Source organism: Culex quinquefasciatus, chromosome 1 (assembly GCF_015732765.1).
Source record: "Culex quinquefasciatus strain JHB chromosome 1, VPISU_Cqui_1.0_pri_paternal, whole genome shotgun sequence".
In the NCBI taxonomy this organism is placed as follows: domain Eukaryota; kingdom Metazoa; phylum Arthropoda; class Insecta; order Diptera; family Culicidae; genus Culex; species Culex quinquefasciatus.
Window position 1 is genome coordinate 4,536,061 of NC_051861.1, and position 20,683 is coordinate 4,556,743.

The following is a 20,683-nucleotide window of genomic DNA, read 5'->3' on the forward strand; positions in this document are numbered from 1 at the left end:
TTATTGATACATTTATGACTTTCAGTTGCAATGAAATAAACAAATTCTGAATATTTAAGTTTTTTCACTAGAACTTTTGCAAACAAACATCGCGCGAAGTAACGTCACGCGAAGAAACGTCTTTCCTTGGCCGTTTCTTGGGTGTTTTTGCCTTCCTCACCTCTATGAGGAAAGGCTTTAAAATCACTCGAAAAATGAACTTCTTTATTTGACCTCGTAGACCCACCTTCACGTATACCTATCGACTCAGAATCAAATTCTGAACAAATGTCTGTGCGTGTGTCTGGATGTGAGTCCGTGCACCGAAAAATATGCACTCGATTATCTCCGGACTGGCTGAACCGATTTGGACCGTTTTGGTCTCATTCAATCCGTCTTGGGGTCCCACAAGACCCTAGTTAATATTATGAAGTTTAGAAAAGTACTTCAACAGTTATGCTAAAAAAACGATTTTAGCTAAACTTTGGAAGATTGTAAAAAGGGTGGTTTTTGTAAGAAAACCCGTCATGCTATACATTTTTAGAAAGGTATTTGAAAGACCTTTCCAACGCGTTAAAAAGATTGAAGATCTGACAACCCCATCAAAAGTTATGAGCACTTAAGTGTTATTAATAGACTTTTTTGAAGCCGGATCTCAAATATTTTGATGAAAAAGTTGTCCGGATCTATCATGCGACCCATCATTGGATAGGTAATCAAAAGACCTTTCCAACAAGCCCAAAAGATTGAAGATCTGATAACCCTATCAAAAGTTATAAGTACTTTTGTGTTTTCGATACACTTTTTTGAGGCCGGATCTCAGATAATTTGATAAAAAAATAAGTGTTAACATTTTTGAGGATGTGTAGTGTCTTTACTTTATGAATGTGAGGAAGGCACCAACCACCTAAAGGTGGATTAAGTAACGTTTTTATATGAAGTTTTGCGTTCCTTCCGAGCTGCATATCAGCGTTTAGTGTTGTCATAAGATTGTTCAAAATGCATGTTAAAAAAAAAGTTTTTTACAAAAAATATACCGTACAGATAATGGTACAGATATTCGCCATGCTTGGTGCAGATAAGACAGATTTTTGGACCCTCTGATACAGACGAGCATGTGGTAACACTGGTCACCACCAGCGCGTGGAAGAACGAACCGAACGAGAGCGAATGAGCGAGAGCGAAATAACGAAAGAGTGAGCGAAAACGACGCCGTTCGACGACGTCGACGACGGCGCGAGCGACGCTAATCAAGCGCTCCGTTCGTTCTTTCCGTTCATTCGCTCTCGCTCATTCGCTCTCGTTCGGTTCGTTCTTCGACTCGCTCTTTGATTTGACGGTTCTTTGAAAAGAACCGGTTCACAAAATGAACCGCCGCTCATTTTTTCTGAGCGGTCGCTCATTCATTCTTTAGCTTGAGCCGGTTCATAAGAACGGTTCGCTCAAATAAGCCCATCTCTACAAACTAGGCACCACTCAACCATATTATGCAAATGGCCCCTCTCAAGGAGCTACGGGTTTCGCCTCATAAGCGGAAAGTCATGGGTTCTTCTCAGGGTGGCAGCCTTAGGTTTAAGTTCAGAGGCAGCAGCAACCGTATGAGTATAAAACGGTTGCTTCACGTGCTCTTCAAGCATGTGATCGATCTTGGGATATTCCTTTGCGCCTCTTCCCAAAATACTTTCCTCGTGTCTTCGCATGTAAATAATGCCCAGCCGATCGGTATTGCACTGCAGTCCAGTCGCATTGTCCAGATCAGAGCAAAGGGAACACCGCAAGAATAGCGCCGCAAAAAGACAATTGTCTTTACAAGACCCCGCGCGGCAAATAATAGCTGCTGGGAAGAGCTTGAAAAATGACACGAAAAAATTGTCACCGCGGTTCTAGCGATACATAGCGTACAAGGCACAAGGAATGGAGTTTACAGCATCTGGATGGAACAGCACTTTTCCTCTCAATAGGAACTGTGTTATAGATCTGGAAATGCTTAATAACAGTAAAAATGGGTAACACGATACAATAGTCCTTGTAATCAGGATTCCGTGTCTTAATACTCAAACAGAAAAAAAAGGAGCTATTCGACTATGGCAAACAAACAAAAAAAATTTTAAAGGTCCAATAAACCAAATTTCCAGTTTTTGCTTTTTGGGTGTTTTTGAAACCGCCTTGAGTCACCACCCAAAAAACAAAAACTGAAAATTTGGTTCATTGGACCTTTTCACAAAAAAAAAACTCCAGAAACAAACTCCCAAATAGCCAAATGCGTTTCTGCGAACAAATCCAGACAAACATACAAAGCAGCCAAACTGTCAAAAAGTTTGTTTGTTTTGGGTGAGTTTTCAAAAAGCCGTAAGAGCCACTGTGACCTCTAAATTGCAACAAAATTTCCTTTATTTTTAGTTTGGGGCACTTAAAAGACGTGTAGATGAACAATCTTAAGCATTTTTGAAATTGGTTTTCCGTAAGTAGGTCGAATACCGAGGCAAAAAATTTTGTTTAAATCAGACTTCGCGGAAATTTTTATGCAGTACATATCCAGAGTTTTTTTTTTAATGTCCTATTAGCTATTGTGTTTCATATTTTGCCGAGCTACCGTGGCCGTGAGGTTACGGGTTTCGCCTTGTAAGCGGAAGGTGATGGGTTCAATTCCTGTCTGGTACGGCAAAGTCAGATCCCTTCAAAGAGCAAATCTGCTCACTGGGAATACTGACCGGTGGGGGATGGGTTTCAACTTGCGGCGTACTGGGTTTCTAATCCAGAGGTCGTGAGTTTGATTCTCGTACCGGGATGATGAAGTTTAAAAAATAAAATAAAATAGGTTTATAGATATACCGTTTTCATATGATTCTACCCTAGGGTGACCATAAAAAAAGTCGTCGTCAGAGATAGCCCTGGCTCGATTCATTAGGTAAAAATAAGTAACTGTGCCAATTTTGAGCTAAATCGGTTAAAGTTTGAGAGAAGCTATAATAGACCGTTCAAGTTGATAAATAAATATGTTTATACAAAAACGTCTTCTTTGAATTGCTAATAGCTCGTCGGGATTAACTCGGATCGTTTTGCAGTCTTGGACAATATTATTTGTCATAAAATTTTACATAAGAATCTCATACATGACAATGATCCGACACATTTAATGCCACCTTTTAGTAAAATTGTAAAATTTTAGCTTTTGAGCCTGAACCGATTTGGCTCAAAATTGGTTTTTAAAAAAAATCAAAAAAAAAAACTTGTCACTCTAATCTACCCAAAGATTGTATTTTGCACAAAATTTGCATTTTTTCAGCCAGAAAAACAAAAAAGATTCAAAAATTAAAAACCTCTCAATACAAAAATAAGTATGAAAAAAATCACTTTTTTATTTAAAAAAAATATACAAGACAAAAATTTAAAAAAAATGGTCTGAACGGTTCACAGAAATTTCTGCTTTTTTGTATGACCCAATCTAATCGCCCAAACCCAATGTCGCTCAATGACGGCTCTTTAATTTTTTAATTTCGGACTTTTCAATTTTTGAATTTTGAACACTTGAACTTTTAATTTATAGAATTTACAACTTTTTAAACCACTGAATTTTGAAAATCATGATTTTTTTTCGAATTTTTGATTTGGTGATTTGATAGAATTAAAAAAAGGAGATTTTTCTGAGGTCTTTTCCCTCTGGTTTACTTTATTCTGAGAAAAAAAAGTAAAACAAAAGTAGTTTAAATGAAAATTTTGAAAAGAAGTGAAATAAGAAATTAATGGATTTTTTAATACATTTTTTCTGCATTACCCTCACCAATATTGATAAACTTTGCCGAAGACACCAAATTGATCAGAAGTTCTGTTCCGAAGATAAAGATTCTAACATATTTGGATACATTTTTTTTGTATGGACAACTGTAAAATTTTTTTTTTTTTTTTTTTTTTTTTTTTTGGGAGGGTGATCCAGCCGCACATCGTTGATGTCGAAACCTCTAAACTGGGCCCTCGTCCTGTCACGTCCGTCAGTAGTCTTGTCGTACATTACAACTAGAATCAGATCTGCCAATGAATTAGTACACTTCGACCAAATAAACACTGACGCTGTATGGATCTGACTCTACAATAAATGCACAGTTGTGTGTTATTCATAAGTCCAAAATGTTCAATTATTCATATAAGTCCAAATATTCATTTGCGGATAACTACCTAACTTGAATTGAATACAAGATTTAAAGCAACCTATCCGAAAGCTACTCTTATCTCAAATCCCCGACATTTTAATTGTTAACCAAAAAAAAAAAACGTTTCTTTTAAAACCTGGCTTCTTTAAAAAAAACAAAAAAAAAAATAACAGTTGATATTTTACAAGTCGTGAATTGAAAAAGAGACGACCATTTGTTCGTCAGAATTCCAGTAGATCCTCGATTCGCAACAATGGTCGATACAATCATAATCCGACAACCGTTAGTTCAACAGATCAACGAATTTAGTCCGATATCATTTCACTATTGATTGATCGAGACTCTATGGAAATTTTGACAAATCAGAATGGTTTTATGCTACTTGAATGAAAATCACCGATTCTGATAGAATTACTAAATTCACTGTTACTAATTTTGTCCCTAAATAACTAAAGGCAAAGTATAAAAAGTTGATATTTATAGTTAAAATCCTAAATTCTACAAACACTATTTTTTAAACCCGCATCCTAACCTGACACCCACATTAAGATAGGAAAAATCACATATGTAGCGGTTCATTGTACAAATGTGATATTTCCACTATCAGAGAACCTCCTTGTCTCGATGACAGCTTACCGGCCATCGATTAAGCCCTGAGACTACGCCAAAGTGGGTTCTCGCAGCATGAAGTGGTGTCCATGTGTAAAAATGGAAGCTTCAGCAATATACTGAACACTTCGATTTTAATTCCACATCGAATCAAATCATACTCTTTGCCAAACAAGCATCAAACCTATGACACTCATTATGACAAAGCCCAGGGGATACATTTTTTTTGTATGGACAACTGTAAAATTTGTATGAAAACTAATATGGACGAACCAATGACGCAAAATGGTCCCTTAAAAAGTTTAAGCGAAATCAAGAGTTGATTTTCTTTTAAAATTCAAACAAAATTTTAATTTTTATTTGCTTTTTTGATGTTTAACTTTTCCAAAAAAAAAACTCAAAAAAATTGAAAAACATAATATTTGGTTAAAGGAGCCTTTTTCGAAAAAAAACCCCAGGAACAATAAAAAAATACAAAAGAATACGCTGGCTTAAATTCTAGAGGATTGCACATTGAAATCTGTAACTGGATAAACTGTAGTCATAACTGATCAGTCTGTTCTTGTAAGAATGCCCAAATGGGAGGAAGCTTTGATGGGCTCTTCCAAAACTTCCAAAATAGGAACATCTACCCTAGAACATACCATATTGAAATTATAGTTTACGCTTATTTTGATTGTGATATTTTGAAAAAAAAAAAATAACATTAATTTTACACTCATACCTTTTATTTCTTTATACCAGTACTTTGTTGAGTAAGTAATACATGCGTCCAAAAAGCTTGTTTCTTTCATACAAGCTATTCTACAGTACAAATACTATTTGATATCTGTTGGGCAGACACTACAAGTTGTTAGCTTAGTTTCTAATTAAAGTACTGAATTGTATAATGATTTGAGAAAAAAAAAACTATTTCTTTGTTTATACTGAAGTTTACTGTTCTAATACTAAAGCTAATGAAAATCTAAGTTTGAGATAAGTCTTAAGCAAATGTCTTTCAACTAACTATCCGTAAAACAAAGTCATAAGTATAATTAAGAAGACAGCGATGTTTAAAGTTGCCTTTAAGTTGATTGTTGAAGTTGATTCCCGAATTTGAAACTTCTAATCTATCTACCTACTTTCCCAAAAAATCTTCCTACTTTTGGCATCTCTCTCGTCGTATCGTCTATCAGTTTTCTTCCTCCGTACAAAAGTCGTACCCTCATGCGATTTGCAATGGTCCTGCTTGCTCTGTTTGTGCTTTTATCAGTGCAGTAAAATTAAAATTGATTTAGTGCTTTTTCATGGCGTCGTGTGTTGACAACAAACCATCGAAATCAATTGTCTTTAGTTTTGAGATCTAACCGACCATTTATAGTGCAAGAGAAGGAAGAGTAAAACTGTCTGCGTGACAATTGGTATATCAAAATTGATAGTTCTGTTTGAAATCGAAAGAAAGCCAAACAGTGTTGCCAGACTGGAATCGCAAACAGCCATGACGCTGCGCTATTTGAGTAACTCGATAAGAACGGGAATCAATCAACTCGAACAGCTGATAGATATGCTCGATCCAAGAGTGCGTTGACCGCGACGCAGGAATCTGCGGGTAACCGAACCAAATCTGTTTCTGCTGTTTGAAGTCCCAAGACCTACTTTGATTTCTCCACAACGTGTCGCGCGATCGTTAAGCAAATAAAAACAATTCATTTAAGTACTACACGCTGCTACCGACTAATTGGAATGTATGGGTTCTTTTTAGTGACCGCGCGCAACAGGCGTCATGTGAGACGATCAAACTTTTTCAGCTAGGGTTACCAGTTTTTTTCTTTGCGTTTTCGCTAATCCATTTTCATAACCTCGCAGAAGCCAAACTACGCACAAACTCCGAATCCTATTAACGGTTCTCAGTTGTGGGTTTTCTTTTGAACCGGCATTTTCCAAGCCCCGGCCCAAAGTACTGAATTTTAGTATGCGTGCAGCGCAGAGTGTGTGCCAAAAAGGTGTTTCTAACCTCCAAAAATAGCATGCCGACTGACAGTCGGCGAGGCACTTCCTAGCCTACTTCTCGCGCGCGAGCGCGGTTTGCACGTCATCAACAAGGCAACGCTCGTCAAAAAAAAATGACGCATCCACGTGTCCGACCAGGATTTCCAAGAAGCACTAACTTGAAGTTCATCGCACGACATCGGACGATAAAAATTGAGTTGGAGTGCGGCGCCCTTTTTTTGCTTTGTTGGAAGCTGCGGACATGCGCGTTAATTTAGGGAAGAGCATTAAAGTGCGAGGATAGTTCCGAGAATTTTTGCTTGAGAGTGGAGTTTGGGCGAAACAGCAGGTGTTCTCGGCGTGAAATTCGATGGTAATGCCATCTAATTATGAGTTATGGCGCGAGGATTTTTCTTTGGGTTGAAATTTATCGCAGAGTTCACTTTATTGCAGTAATTTTGCAATCTACACTCGAAATTGGTTTGCTATTCGATAACATCTGAAAGTTTTCAATATAAAAAGTGTAGGTATCGCCACCGACTGTCATGCAAAAGGTCTGGGTTCGAATCCAGCTTGAAATTTTGGACGTTTCTTTTTTATCATCTCAAATTTGAGTGCAACAAGCTCGAAATAAAAGCCGGTAGCTCTCCCTCCAGGTGCCTAAAGAGTTATAATAATGCGGGTCCAGACGTGACGCCGCGATTGCAAAAAAGAGTTCAAAGAAGGTAAATAACCCATCTCCTCTTTCCTTTTCCACCTTGAGCTATTTGGAGCGATTCTGCCGGCACACTATTCTACGCTCTTTTTTGTCCAGTAACATCCGATCTCGTACGATGATGATTGGTGTGAGCGAACAAAAATATCGTACGATGGTCTCACGTTTCTCAGACATGGAAAAATAAGGGGAATTCGATTTCCCCTCACGAGCGTATATACCTTCAAGAGGTGTGTTTCTACTTCATTACGAGCAATTATCGCGCTTACCAGTCTAAAGTTTAACTCTTTCTCCCCTTTTTATGTGTCTTTCTTTGAAGTGAACTTGAAATCGCTAAGACGACTACGAATTCGACGGCGATGTCATTCATGCGATGTACGTAAATATAATCTATACTGCTAAATCAAATACCTATCGAGAGTGCTGCTGAATACTATCTAGTGTTGTTGCTAATACAGACGAACAGAAGATGATTGAAATCGTGCCCACAGACAAACAGACGAGACACTCGGATTGCTATCGATCGTAGATGTAAGAAAATTCCCCAAAAATCACTATGACAAACAGGCTGCCGTTTCTGCAAACAAATGCAGGCAAACTACCATACTATCAAAAAGTGCAAGTTTGTTTGTTTGCCATAGTCTAATACCTCCTTGAGAAAAATAGATTTTGACGATATCTGAGCGAAAATAACTCAAAAATTAGTTATTTCAAATGGGAAACTTTGCTTTCAAACTAGAAAAGACACACACCTGTGTTAAACAGTTCGTCTGCTTTTTTTGCCTGCATATTTTTTTTTTCAAACTGTCAAACGTTCCGACAGTTGAGCGTTGTCAAATTTTTAAACAAAGCTTTTTCGCAGGGAAAAACCAGCGTTGGGAATGTTGTTGTTTATTTGCTTTGCGATTAGGACAGGTTTCGGTAACTAACCTAAATTTCACATTTGCCACATGTCACATTTTCAACAATGCCCTTGACTTTTTCAACGAAAAACACATTTATTTTTTTCTAATCTCAATCTAAAATGACTGAGATTTCGTCAAAAATGAAATAAAACTTAAACAAACGTGTTTGACAGTTTGCCAAACTTTTAAACAAGGCAAAATGTATGCAGGCTAAATTTTCTGCAAACAAAAAAGTGCGAGTTTGTTCGTTTACCGGTGTGTAATAGCTCCTTAAGATGCAAATCTAAAGGAGGTATTACACTACTCAATAAAAAAGTGTAAGTCTTTAAACAAAGACCTTCTTGATATTTTTGGCAAATGTAGTTTGGTGAATTTAAATCAGGTTTCAGATATTCGCAGTTTTGGACGATTGTTCACCAGATCGCGCTAGCGTCGTGGAATTCACGCAGTGACGATGCCTTTCAATCAAATGTTTCGTCTGTTTGTCTGTGTTTTGTCGTTATCATAATCATCACTGTCAATATGAGTTGACGACTTTGAAATCGTAGACTTAAGCTTAAGTACCTCCTGAACGAGGCTAGGATCTGAGAAGAAGTATGTTCAGACCAAAGTATTTCCGGCATCTGAGATCAGGTCCAGATGTTTTAGTTCCGTACGCCACCTGCAAGGTTCCATGACGGTTGGGTGCTCTAGAACACGGTGCCGTAGCTGATCCAGTTTAGGCGAGATCAGCCAGGTTCGCACGCATCGTGGAGAGGGCGTTGATCATATTCCAGTTGATCAGTATCCAGCATGACCTGGCCACATTGTCGTGAGGTGCTGTTATGGATTTTATTCTGGGAATCCAACAACGATTGAGAAACAGGATTTCTTCATCAGTACTAAGATGAGCCAGCGCCAACCGTGGAGCAACAGAATCGCTGCGCCAAGAAGAAGGTATCAACCGAGAAGAACATCATACACACGACTCCAGCGTACAGACGATCCTTCGGTCCGACCATTTCCATCGCAATGACGTACGCCACGAGAAACACCCCGGAAGTGGTGGCTCCAACCAGAATACGAGCGATCGTGTACGTGAAGAACTCCGGCGCAAGTCCGGCCAACACTCCAAAGATGACCTGCGTGACCAGCGATGCGAAGAAGATCGGTTTGCGGCCGTACTTGTCCGAGAGGTACCCAAAGATGATACTCCCGAGCATCACTCCGACCATGAACAGCGAATCCGCCGATGCTCGCAGCCAGTTCCGGTCGCACACCATGTCCCAATCCGTTACGGTGCTACTCTCGTACCGGGACCGGTCGTATATCCACCGATCACAATTCACCACCTCCTTGGCCGGCGTCCCCCCGTTGAAGTACGTCTCGGTATAGTTCGCGTCCAGATAGCTGCAGGTCGAGTACTTCTTCGACAACGAATCCATCGGGTAGGCCATCGCCAGCACATCCGGCGGCAACTCGTACGTCACATTGTTCCCAATCTCAAAGGGCAACCGGCACCGGTAGTCCGGCGTGGCCAGCAAAAACACGCCGGCCAACTTGTGGAACGCACAGCTAATCGCCGGCAAACACAACAGCACGTAGATCTTCTTCTGGTACCGGCCGAACCCACCCAGATGCTCCAACACTTCGTCGTAACCCATCTTTGCCGGGATGATTTTATCGATTTCCGAGTGGCCACGCGACGCGCCTGTGCACACGCACTCTTCCTCGCACCGACTACACTTTTTCACTCGAAACACGCGATTCTTCCTCAAGTTCCGCTATATCGTACGACTAGTTGCACTTTAATGTCGGAAACTCGCGTGTCGTCACCAACGGATTCCCCAAGCTCGACCGGTTATGACTAACTGACCCCCGGAGGTGTCCCCCCAGTAATCGTAGGAAAGTGGTCCGCACCGAACGCGTGCTCAACGAGGAATGAATCAACGTCGAGAGTCTGCCGAGCCGACCGGCAGTTCCCTAGTTGGACTAAGCAGTATTCGTACGGTACTCGTCGGAAGGGGGCAAGACGTTTGAGGAGAGCGTTCATTACTGAGTGTGAACGAGAGAGAGAGAGGGAGGGAGAGAGAAGGGTGTGGTGATTGAGGAAGGAGAGGGGATTGCAGCAGCAGCAGCAGCACACATGCAACTGAGAAAATGAACAACTTTTGAGTTTGTGTGTCTGTTGGAGCAGACAATTTTGATTTGTTAGTATTAGAAGTGTTTGGAAGGTTGCCAGAATGGGTTGGATTTGTTTGGATTAGTAACACATGACTGACGCTGAATTGTAACCCAAAAGGTGTTAATTTAATGATACATTTCGCACTCTGATCACGAATAAAAAATCTAAGCTTTTGACTAACCGTTCATGCCAATGTTCGCAACACTTGCTTAGGGCGTATCCGAACAAGACATACACTGACCCTATCTGAATTTTTTCTGGGCTATGGAATTTTTAAAATCTGGAGTTTTTTTTTTTAAATAGGTCCTATAAACATATGAAAGACAATAGATTATAAGACATTTAAAAAAAAAACTCTAGAAATATACAGTTTGTAATGCAACAGACAATCAACCACTCAAATTTGACTGACATGCGGTAACTGAACATTATTTTGATGTTAAAAAAAAGAAGATAAAAAGAAACCTCCGGATAATCAAACTTTGGCTAATTGAAACATGTGATAATCAGGTCTGTCTGGACTGAACTCTCAAAGTGTGTAATTTCCCTTTGAAAATGAGATTGAATCGAAAAACCGACTGGATTTGCAAATTTATTGAACCATTGTTCACACATAAAAAAATGATGGTAAATTCATCTGGGATTGGTGACAGATTTTGTGTGAAAAAAGCGTAATCAGGAATTGGCGAAATTTTTACAATTTCTATTGAATTTCGGATTTTACACAATATTTTAGAGAAAAAAAAAAACTCAAAAAAGGAAAATTGAACAATTAAACTAGTTTCTAGTTAAAATTAAAAGTTATAAGCGTTTAAAAAAACAGGGTTTAAAATATCTTTACATTTCCACGCAATTTACAACACAAAATTTCATGCATCAAAATCGATTGAAATAACAATTTAAAATGGTGGCATTCTAAAAACACCTTTCTGATTATAATTCAAACAAAAATGTAATCACTCGGATGGAGATTTTTTCCCTCCGATCGTAATTTGTATATCCACTAGCGAGATCAAACATGAAAATTACTATATTTGTTGAATTTTTAGCTAAGTTTTTTTTCTAAAACTTTAAGAGTTTTTAAAATGCATATATAATTCAAACATAATTCAGATTTTCAACTTTAAAATTTAAATATCTGGATTTATAATTCTAAAATTATTTCTGATTTTTATATTCTGAAGTGTCAAAATCCATTTTTTTTGAGGACGTTATATTTATTTTTTTCTAATTTAAGGGGTTACATACATGTATAAAATCACAAAATTTCATATTGCAGAAAATTCACTTAATTCACTAAAAAGATGATTTTCAATCACTCCTGAAAGTTTCATGAAGATATTTCGTGACTGAACTGAGTAAGAGACGAATTAAGTTCATAATTTTGCTATGCGCAAAGCGAACTGTCAAACTTTGTAAACGCTTTTCTCTAAACACCGAGTTGATTTACAGGTGCCACGATATCTCGAGATGGGATGGACCAAATTGGCTGAAATTTGGGGCGAAGACTCTCAAGACATATTCCGTGTGCATAACGAATCTGAAACTGGCGATATTAAAATATTTTTTATCTTTTTTTTTAGAATTAAGTTATTGAAAATCGGCTTTCGTCATGCACACAGGACCGGTTAAACGAGTCTTCACCAAAATTTTGAGCCGATTTGGTCAAAGCAGTGTTGAGATATCGTAGCACCCGTTTTTTGAAACTGCTAACTTAAAATATTTATATCTCGGCAAATAATTAAAAAATAGTTTAAATGTGTGCACATACCAACCTCAGACATTTTTGACGATTTACATGTATGTAACCCCTTAATAAACTTCTTTTTAATTCTCAGGTTTTAAATTCAATTATCCGAGATTTAATTTTTTTTATGTTTAAAATAAACATTTTAAAATATTTTTTTTTCTGTTTTTTACTCTCGTATTATTTAATTTACTTATTATTTTCATTATTATTTCAAAGCTATAGTTTTTGCCTCCCCCAACTTCAATGAGGAAAGCCTACGAAATCACTCGAAAACTAATGTTTTATTTGACCTCTCACCTCTACGTATACATATCATAATCAACTTCTGACAAATGTCTGAGTGGGTGGTTGGATGTTAATCAAAATTATTGCTCTCGATTATCTCGGGACTGGTTGATCAGATGTTGTCCATTTTAGCCACATTCGATCTGTTTTGGGGTCCCCTGAGTCATGTTATGGCTTTTATGGCAGAAACGTAAGTAACGCTTTTATAGCATTTCGTTTGCATGTATTCAGGAGCATTTGAATACAAGCAGAAAGCTTTTTCAATTGATTTTAGGAGGAAGGCATCAATCACTGAGGTGGTTTAAAGTAACGTGTTTTAGTTTAATTTTGTGTTTTTGTGAAATCTCGAAAATCTTTGGACGTAATGTTTATACAACCCCTCAGATAAATTTGCCATAACGATGCCTCTGTGCTCTCTTGTACTAAGCTTGCTGGTTTTCCTATCTAGTTAGCATAAGAGAGCACAGAGGCATCGAAGTCAGTGCCCTAGATATGTGTCAATTTTTTTTTTTTTTTCGGAGCTAGGTGGGACAGCTAGGATCAAGTCAGTCCAAGTCCGGTGTGTCGATATTTTACTAAATTTAAATTAAATTATGCACTCCGGTTATGTCTTGGACATAGCTACATTGACTATTTTTCCTCAGTCTAAAAAAATGATTCAATCTGGCAACAATTCCCCGTTCATGCCTCGACGATACTTTATGAATTGCTTTCCAATACAGCAGTGATTTCATCGTACATGCACCTACAGCCGCTGTGCCGGCCACATTCATTCCACGAGTACATTTAATGAATGATATAATAAATAAGTGCTGTATTACTCTCTCACATCCACATGGCAAACTCGTCGTCACTCAACAGAGAGAGAGAGAAAGAGAGCCGCACGGAGGTGGTGAGTCAGGGGAAAAAGTGCCGTTCGACGACGACGACGTTTTGCGCAATCGATATTTGCTCCTTCTATTACACAAGAGACACAAACCACACACACACACACACGTCGTCGTGTATTAGAACGAACTCAAACTCATACGGTGGCCAAGCGTGACGTGGACAGTTGCATTAAATTGAGCACGTTTTTTTTAACAAAATTTAAATTATCTTTGCATCGCAATTCTATCAACTCTAAACAAGCATTCATGGTAATCATTCATGCGACATTACCTGACTGAATCGTACGGAACTTCGCTGCGATAGTCTGCCTCTTCTAATCACATGTGCGTGCGTGAACTTAGCCCTCTCGCAACGCAACTCCAGAAGGTTCCACCAAACCGATCTTATCTGTTATACGCAGCTTAAAAACCACACACCGAAGAAAATTAAAAGAACCGAGTGTGATATTTTGGCAGTGTATTGATGATTGAGACGCGACCGCAGAGGCAACGAAAGTGTGGGTGACGAGTCTTTGTTTACCTCGAGCATTTGCTGAATGGCACGAACATACACACACACCACCTGAGTGTGTTCATGAATTCGTTCGTTGTTGCTCCGATTCTGTTTCATCAGTTGGTTTTTGTTGGTTCAGTGAGCTGTGAAAGCTTTCGAACTTGGATCGAAGCAGGGGGGAAAAAGCTTTCGACGTAGTTTTGATGTTACAAACTTAAAGTAACTAGAACTTTTTTTTAAAGAAATATAACGTTTTGAAATTGTGGTTCTCAAAACAGAAATGGACATTAAACTTGTAAACTGGTACTAGTTTATGCAACAAGTTGCAGAATGATTATTATTCTGCCAAGTTGGAATATTATGACGAGTGCAGGAGAAAATGACACATTTTGCAACTCTGAAAAAAAACTTTTGTAATGATTTTTTCAGTGAAACGTTTGTTTGCATGCTTAAGTTTGGCGTCCGTTTCGTGTTTCTTTTCGATGCAAATGCTGAAAGTTTTTTTTATCCTTACAAACTCACGACCTCTAATTTGGAGATCCCGTACGTCGTTAGGTAAAATCGGATATTCAGTGATTAAGTCTATTGCTCGATTATCTCGGCATCATAATAAATTCACTTCGGATAATCGAATCACAAAAAAATATGTTATTTTTATTATCAAACTTTAGTATGACCCCTAAACTACTCTAAAGTGATTTAGAATTTTTATAAATTTTAAGATGGCGGCCATAATGACTGATATGAAACACTGAAGGCAATCAGCCACTCAAACTTGACTAAAACGGGGTCGGAGAACTCGAATTTGATTAAAAAAAAAGAAAATGAAAAATACGAATAATTTTTTCAAGATTCGATTATCCGATGTCCTATACAAACCATCGGATAACCGAGTCAGGACTGTAAATCATATTTTAGGGACTTTTTTCCATTTTGACACATTTCGGTAAAAAAATACATTAAATTATCATATTGCTAGTACATACTTGCCGCAAGTTTATTTTTATATACCGTCAACCGGGGTGACATTAATAGCCCTTTATTGTTTATTTTTTGTTTTCAAATATTATTCAATCGGTTTGTAATTTTGGAAGGTTGAATGTTACCTCTTTCATGATGTAAAATTACACATTTTCAGAGGTAAAATTACATAAAATATGTACTCCTTCCCAGATGTAATATTACCATGACTTTTTTTACTGTGTCTATTTATATATCATTCATTCTCTGTTAACTCACTCGAATTCCGTGAAACTTAGCTCTTAAGGGTTATTTTTGGTCCCTTACCACGAATGCGAGGTCAATTTTTTTATATTTACTGACGGTGAGGCGGTACGATTTCATGAATTTTTACTAAGACACGATTTTCCAGTGATTTCTAGTTCCGTGAAGAAATAGAAAGTTGTTGTCAAATGGACTTTTTTGTAAAATTGGACGCCCAATTTGATAGCGTACTCAAAATTCAGAAAAAAAACGTCAAAATCAAATTATTCGCTCTCAGCATTGCTTTGTGATTTCTCGATTGCGAGATTCCTACTCGAAACTAAGTGTCCGAAGGCTTGATTGTTGAGGCAATTGCAAACCTCTTTTTACACCTTAGCTTCCATCCACCCCGGGATTCGAACTGACGACCTTTGGATTGTTAGTCCAACTGCCTACCAGCGACTCCACCGAGGCAGGACCCAGGTAGACGACTCCTACACCTGGACTGAGCTATCGAACTAACCCTTTAGGTTAGACCGGGGCCAACATTTACTTCCCCATCCGACGGAAGGCATGGTCAGACAAATCTCGTCTTGAAAAATGCCACCGGGACCGTCTGGGATCGAACCCAAGCCGACTGGGTGAGAGGCAACCACGCTTACCCCTACACCACGGTCCCGGGAAAACGTATTTTATATAAAAATAATAAAATTTAAAAAAAAAACAGTTTTAACCCTCACTGTCCAATTTTTTTCGAAAATTTTTATTTTTCCCGTGATTAGGAAAGTTTTTGAGCAACTTTTGTTTTACGAAAAACTTTACTTCTCTTCTGGAGTTTTTTTTGAAAAGGTCCAATAAACCAATTTTCAGTTTTTGCTTTTTGGGTGTTTTTGAAACCGCCTTGAGTCAGGGGTATAAAAAACACCCAAAAAGCAAAAACTGAAAATTTAGTTTATTGGACCTTTTAAAAAAAAACTCCGGTCTTGTTTTAAGTTTTTCTTGTTTTTTTTTTTTTTTGTATTTCAATTTGCATTTAAATAGTACATAGTTGTTCGGTAACTGGACGTTATTCAACTGGGCTGCGTTTTTAACTGGGCACTCGATAAACTTTACTTCCAAAATGACCGAGGGGTTAATGGAAGCAAGAGCATGTTCAATAAATAAAAAAAAACTTTTTTCATCTTTTATGTAATTTCAAGTAACAATTAGAGTAATATGAAAATTAGGCATTGTAAACAAATGTGAGTAAAATTTATTTAATAGGTGTATCCTATTTGGCATAATAGACATTTGGCATAACGGGCTTTAAAGAAGGACGATTGACATAATGAACGTTCGGCATAATTGGACGTTTGGCATAATGGTCGATTGGTATAATTATTGCTAGTTTTTTTTGTATTTATTTTTTATAAAGAATTTATCTTTTGTGACGAATAATAATGTAAATCTTTTTTTCCGATTTTCTAACTAAACAGATAATTTTACTTAAAAAGATGATTTTTTTTTCAAGAAATCAAGTATCTTTGTCGTTTTCTCCCAATAGATGTATTTTTTCCCCTTTTTTGAATATTTCTTAAAAAAAGCTTTAAAATGCAATTTTTCATAAATTTACTTAAAAATGTATTTGAAAATAGTTTATATAATATCAACATATTTCTCCTTTGAAATACTCTGCTGCTATTTTTTTTGTGTATTAATTTTTTCCTTCTTTTATTTTAAGGCTGGTACAAATATTTTAAAAGTTTTGTCACCCCCTCAAAATTGGCCCGAAAAATCAGGGGTAAAAACATATTTTACAATAAACTTCAAAATTTCAATGAAAATTCAAGTGCAACCAGCTGAAATTAAATTAAAATACATTCTTCTGCGTTTTAAATCATTTTTAGCATGTTTGGGTTTATTAAAAATCTTAAGATTTTTGAAAATTTTCGATGCAAAATCTTTTTCGATACAATTTTGTTTTTGTCAGATCTTAGATTTTTTGAAAACTAATGATTGCAAAACAACTGAACTAGTGTAAAATGCATTTTAAAACACTTTTTTCATTTAAATGTGAAGACTATGGCTTGTTATTTAAATTTTTATATTTTTTTATTTTTTTGCCCCCCCCCCCTTGACCTCGGCCAGGGCCGAGGGACAAAAACTTTTTTAAATATTTGCATCGGCCTAAATTCAGCCTGACAAAGTTATGTAAGTTTTTCCAGTCTTTAAATATTTTGCAATAAAGATTTTTTACTATTTTCCCTTTTCCCTTCTTTTTTTAAATTCAACCTAAATAATGTATCTGCATTTTTCTCTTCTTTAAAGAAATGCAATAAGTTTTTAAAGCAATTTTCTCTTCTTTTATTTTAAAATTAAAGAAGGCAAAATCATTCAAAAGCTGTGCAGTAGGTTTTTTTTTCAATGTTTTGCAATTATTGTTTTTTTTTATGCAATTTTCTCTTCTTTAATATTCAACCTAATGGATGTACATTTTTTCGTTCTTTAAATATTTGGCATACGAGTTGTTATGAAATTTTTTCTTCTTTTATTTTTATTTCAACTTTTAGAAGGGAACATCTCTAAAAAAATACTTTTGAATATTTGAAAATTGAGTTTGTTCATGAAAGTTTCCCTTCTTTTATATAAAAATCAACTTATAGAAGGAAAAGTCTCTTTAAAGATTAACATTTTTTATGTTTTTCACCTACATCTATTCAAAAAAACAATTTAAGTAGCATTAATTTTTTTTATTGTCCCGTCTTTAAGATTGGTTTTGAATAAATAAAAGAAGGGAACTTGCGTAAACAATTTTATTGCGAAAAAGAGATTTTCTTTTTGTTGATTATAAAAAAGATGGTAAAATTGCAAAAAAAAAACTTAATTGCAAAATACAAAGAAAAGCAAAATTGTCTCTATTGTTTAAATGGGTTTTTCTCATCTTTTTGTTGAAATTCATATTAAAGAAGGGAAAATTTCATAATAAAATGTAAATGCTAAATATATTGAAAGAGGAAAAATGTAAAGCTCACAAGTGATATTTCCTTCTTTAAACTAAATTAAAAAAAAAGTATGAAGACTTCATTAAAAAGCTTTATTGTGAATTATTCAAAAAGGAAACAATTTACTATTGTGGAAAAAAATATAGAGATACCTAATTTTTCGAAACAAGTGATAATCTCTTATAGTAATATAAAAAAAATTAAAAAAAAAACAATATATTTACATTTGTAAAAATGAAAAATACTTATAAAAAAAAAAACAGTAATAATTATGCCAAACGTCCTTGATAGTTTTTGAACGAGTTATGCCAAACGTCCATTATGCCAAATGTCCATTATGTCAAACGTCCCTGATGTCTTGGATCAATTATGCCAAACGTCCTTCTTGAAAACCCGTTATGCAAAATGTCCATTATGCCAAATGGGGTACACCCCAAACATAACATTTTGCCTTTCTAATTTTTTCATGTTTTTAAGTAACTTTTTCAATTTTTTGGTTGTTTTTCACATTTTCTGCTCAAGAACGGCACCATTACTATTTAAATTGTAAAAAAATGCGTAGAGGCATAGTCTGTGACACCTTTTACTTAAAATGTAGGAAATGTTAGTAAAAAACACAGGCAAAGTTGACCCCTGAAAAAATTACATTTTTTGAAACATTGGCAAAGTCACATAAAACAAGTAAATTCTTAAATTTTAAGAGTTTCTTCCCAATGCATTTTTAAGACCAAAAATTGGATGAAAAAAGGATTTTTGGCGATTTTTTAGTTCGAAGCCCGTCTAAAAGCGGGGTTGGATAGATACATTTCATTATGTGGGAAATTTAATGCAATAACCCGAAGTGGTATTTTTATCATTTCAAAATCCATTAAAATCTTTTTTAAGTCGTTTATAATGACATTGGGACCAGAAAAGTAATCTTTGTCGAGCGAAGCAGAGCAGGCCAACCAAATCATAAAGGATTTGAATACCTGTCTGTGTGAAGCGATCGACTAAATCGCTTACTGCTTGCAAATAATCCTTGCCTCTAAGTATCCCAAATCTACTAGCTATTCGAAGTTTATTTTTACATTTTTTTCCTTCTCTGTCCAATTCGTTCTCCTTAGTACCAGTAACCTTTCCATATCCATATCTCAGCTCAGTATAACAACTGCACCAATGTAATTGTAAAAGCAACCTAATAAATGAATTGAAATGAAATGCTTCCAAATCATGGTAGCTCGATCGAAGCGATTGGATCGGCGACGAGTTAGTGATTTCTGATAATTGAAACAAAAATCGATGTACGCGAAAAAACTTTACTCGGATTTTTTTTGTCTAGTCATCGATATACCTAGCTCTGAATCATTCAGTGCAGTTAAGCAGTTAATTCCGTAACTTAGTCCTGTAGTATTCTCTAACGTTCTTGGTGTATTTTATTGTCCGGCTAACTTCGTTCGTCTAGGTGTATTTTCGAAGAAGCTTCAACGATTTGGTCAACTTCATAAGTTGAGTTGATTTCCTCTGGACTTTCCACACTACTAATAACTATACCAATCTGGAAACTTTTTTATAGCCATATATATTCCAGTTTCTGCCAGCAGCTCGTTCCTTCACTTACAATTTTGCTTCCTCACCACACTTTGCGATAACTTTTCACTATACTCTTCCCGCAAAGAGCCAAAAGCCACAGCAAGCTTTGTCATCGGCTGATGGCAGCAGTAACACTTGGTAGTACACTAGTTTCTCACTCAAACTCAACCCACCGAAAAAAAACTTGTTTTTCGTCCTCGACCACTGTTCACTGTTGTGAAGCCGCAATTTCGATCTCTTCAAGGTTTTCCAATTCAATGGCCGCGACCCGTCGCAATCTACGCAACGGGTTGTGTTGTAAAAAGGTAAACATAGTCCTCCCCCTGCTGAAATCCCGCGGATCTTATTCGTCAACCAACCTTACCGTTTCGTCTCGAATCGAACAATCGCTGCTTGAATTATGTGTGGCGGGGCCAAAATATAGCCGAGTTTGCCTTATTTTAATACGGAAAAGATTCTGCGTTGTGTTTTGCTTGCGCTTCTAGACGAGAGGGCCACATAAAAGTGGAATCCGGTGGGTAAAAATAGCAGAACACAGAATCCTGCGCTCGGAAACGCACACAAAGACACACGAACGCAACTTGTATGCTGTGCATATATGTGTTATCCTCACCGCTGTAAAGTGTCCTCGGGACGGGAACCCGCGGGTCTACGCCGGAATCTTGCCGTTGAGCTGGTCAAGACAGAACCAACAATGAGTTCAACAACGATCGTCTCCCGTTTAGCTTTTGACGGATTCACTAGTCGTATCTAGTATACACAATACACAGTACAATCTTATGTCACATCTATCCACTGAACTGCTGCTGCTGCTGCTACTACTTCTACACTGGTGCTGTTGCCTCAAGTGCACACGATCACAGACGTCCCTTTTCTTGTTAGATTTCTGAATCGCGACTGCTTCTGCTGATGTCTGTGTCTGTGAAATGTGTGTCTTCATGGGTACACATCCACGGCGGGACTAAACAACGACCAAGACGACGATGGCCACACGGTGAGCTGCGGGACGGTAGGTGCGTTT

General features: G+C 37.0%; 2 protein-coding genes across 4 annotated transcripts in view; both read right to left on the reverse strand.

Moving 5' to 3' along the window:
• Window positions 1-20,479, reverse strand: part of LOC6032626 (GIGYF family protein CG11148) — a 34,402-nt gene extending 13,923 nt beyond the window's left edge. For 2 of the 3 annotated variants that reach the window (XM_038261640.1, XM_038261623.1), the window contains exon 1: window positions 20,276-20,479. The gene's annotated coding sequence lies outside the window, so the exon portion shown is untranslated. Of the gene's footprint in view, window positions 1-20,026; window positions 20,169-20,275 lie in introns of those variants that run through there. The other variant, XM_038261631.1, reaches the window with a different exon arrangement.
• On the reverse strand, window positions 9,206-10,277 carry LOC6032625 (organic cation transporter-like protein). Its single transcript, XM_001843145.2, has one exon. It carries the CDS (start codon window positions 9,965-9,967, stop codon window positions 9,206-9,208), a length of 762 nt encoding a protein of 253 aa, XP_001843197.2. The 5' UTR covers window positions 9,968-10,277.
• Window positions 20,480-20,683: the final 204 nt, after the last annotated feature.

Excerpts from the sequence above, each read along its gene's own strand:
- LOC6032625 (XM_001843145.2), bottom strand. The coding sequence starts at position 9,967 with ATGGGTTACGACGAAGTGTTGGAGCATCTGGGTGGGTTCGGCCGGTAC.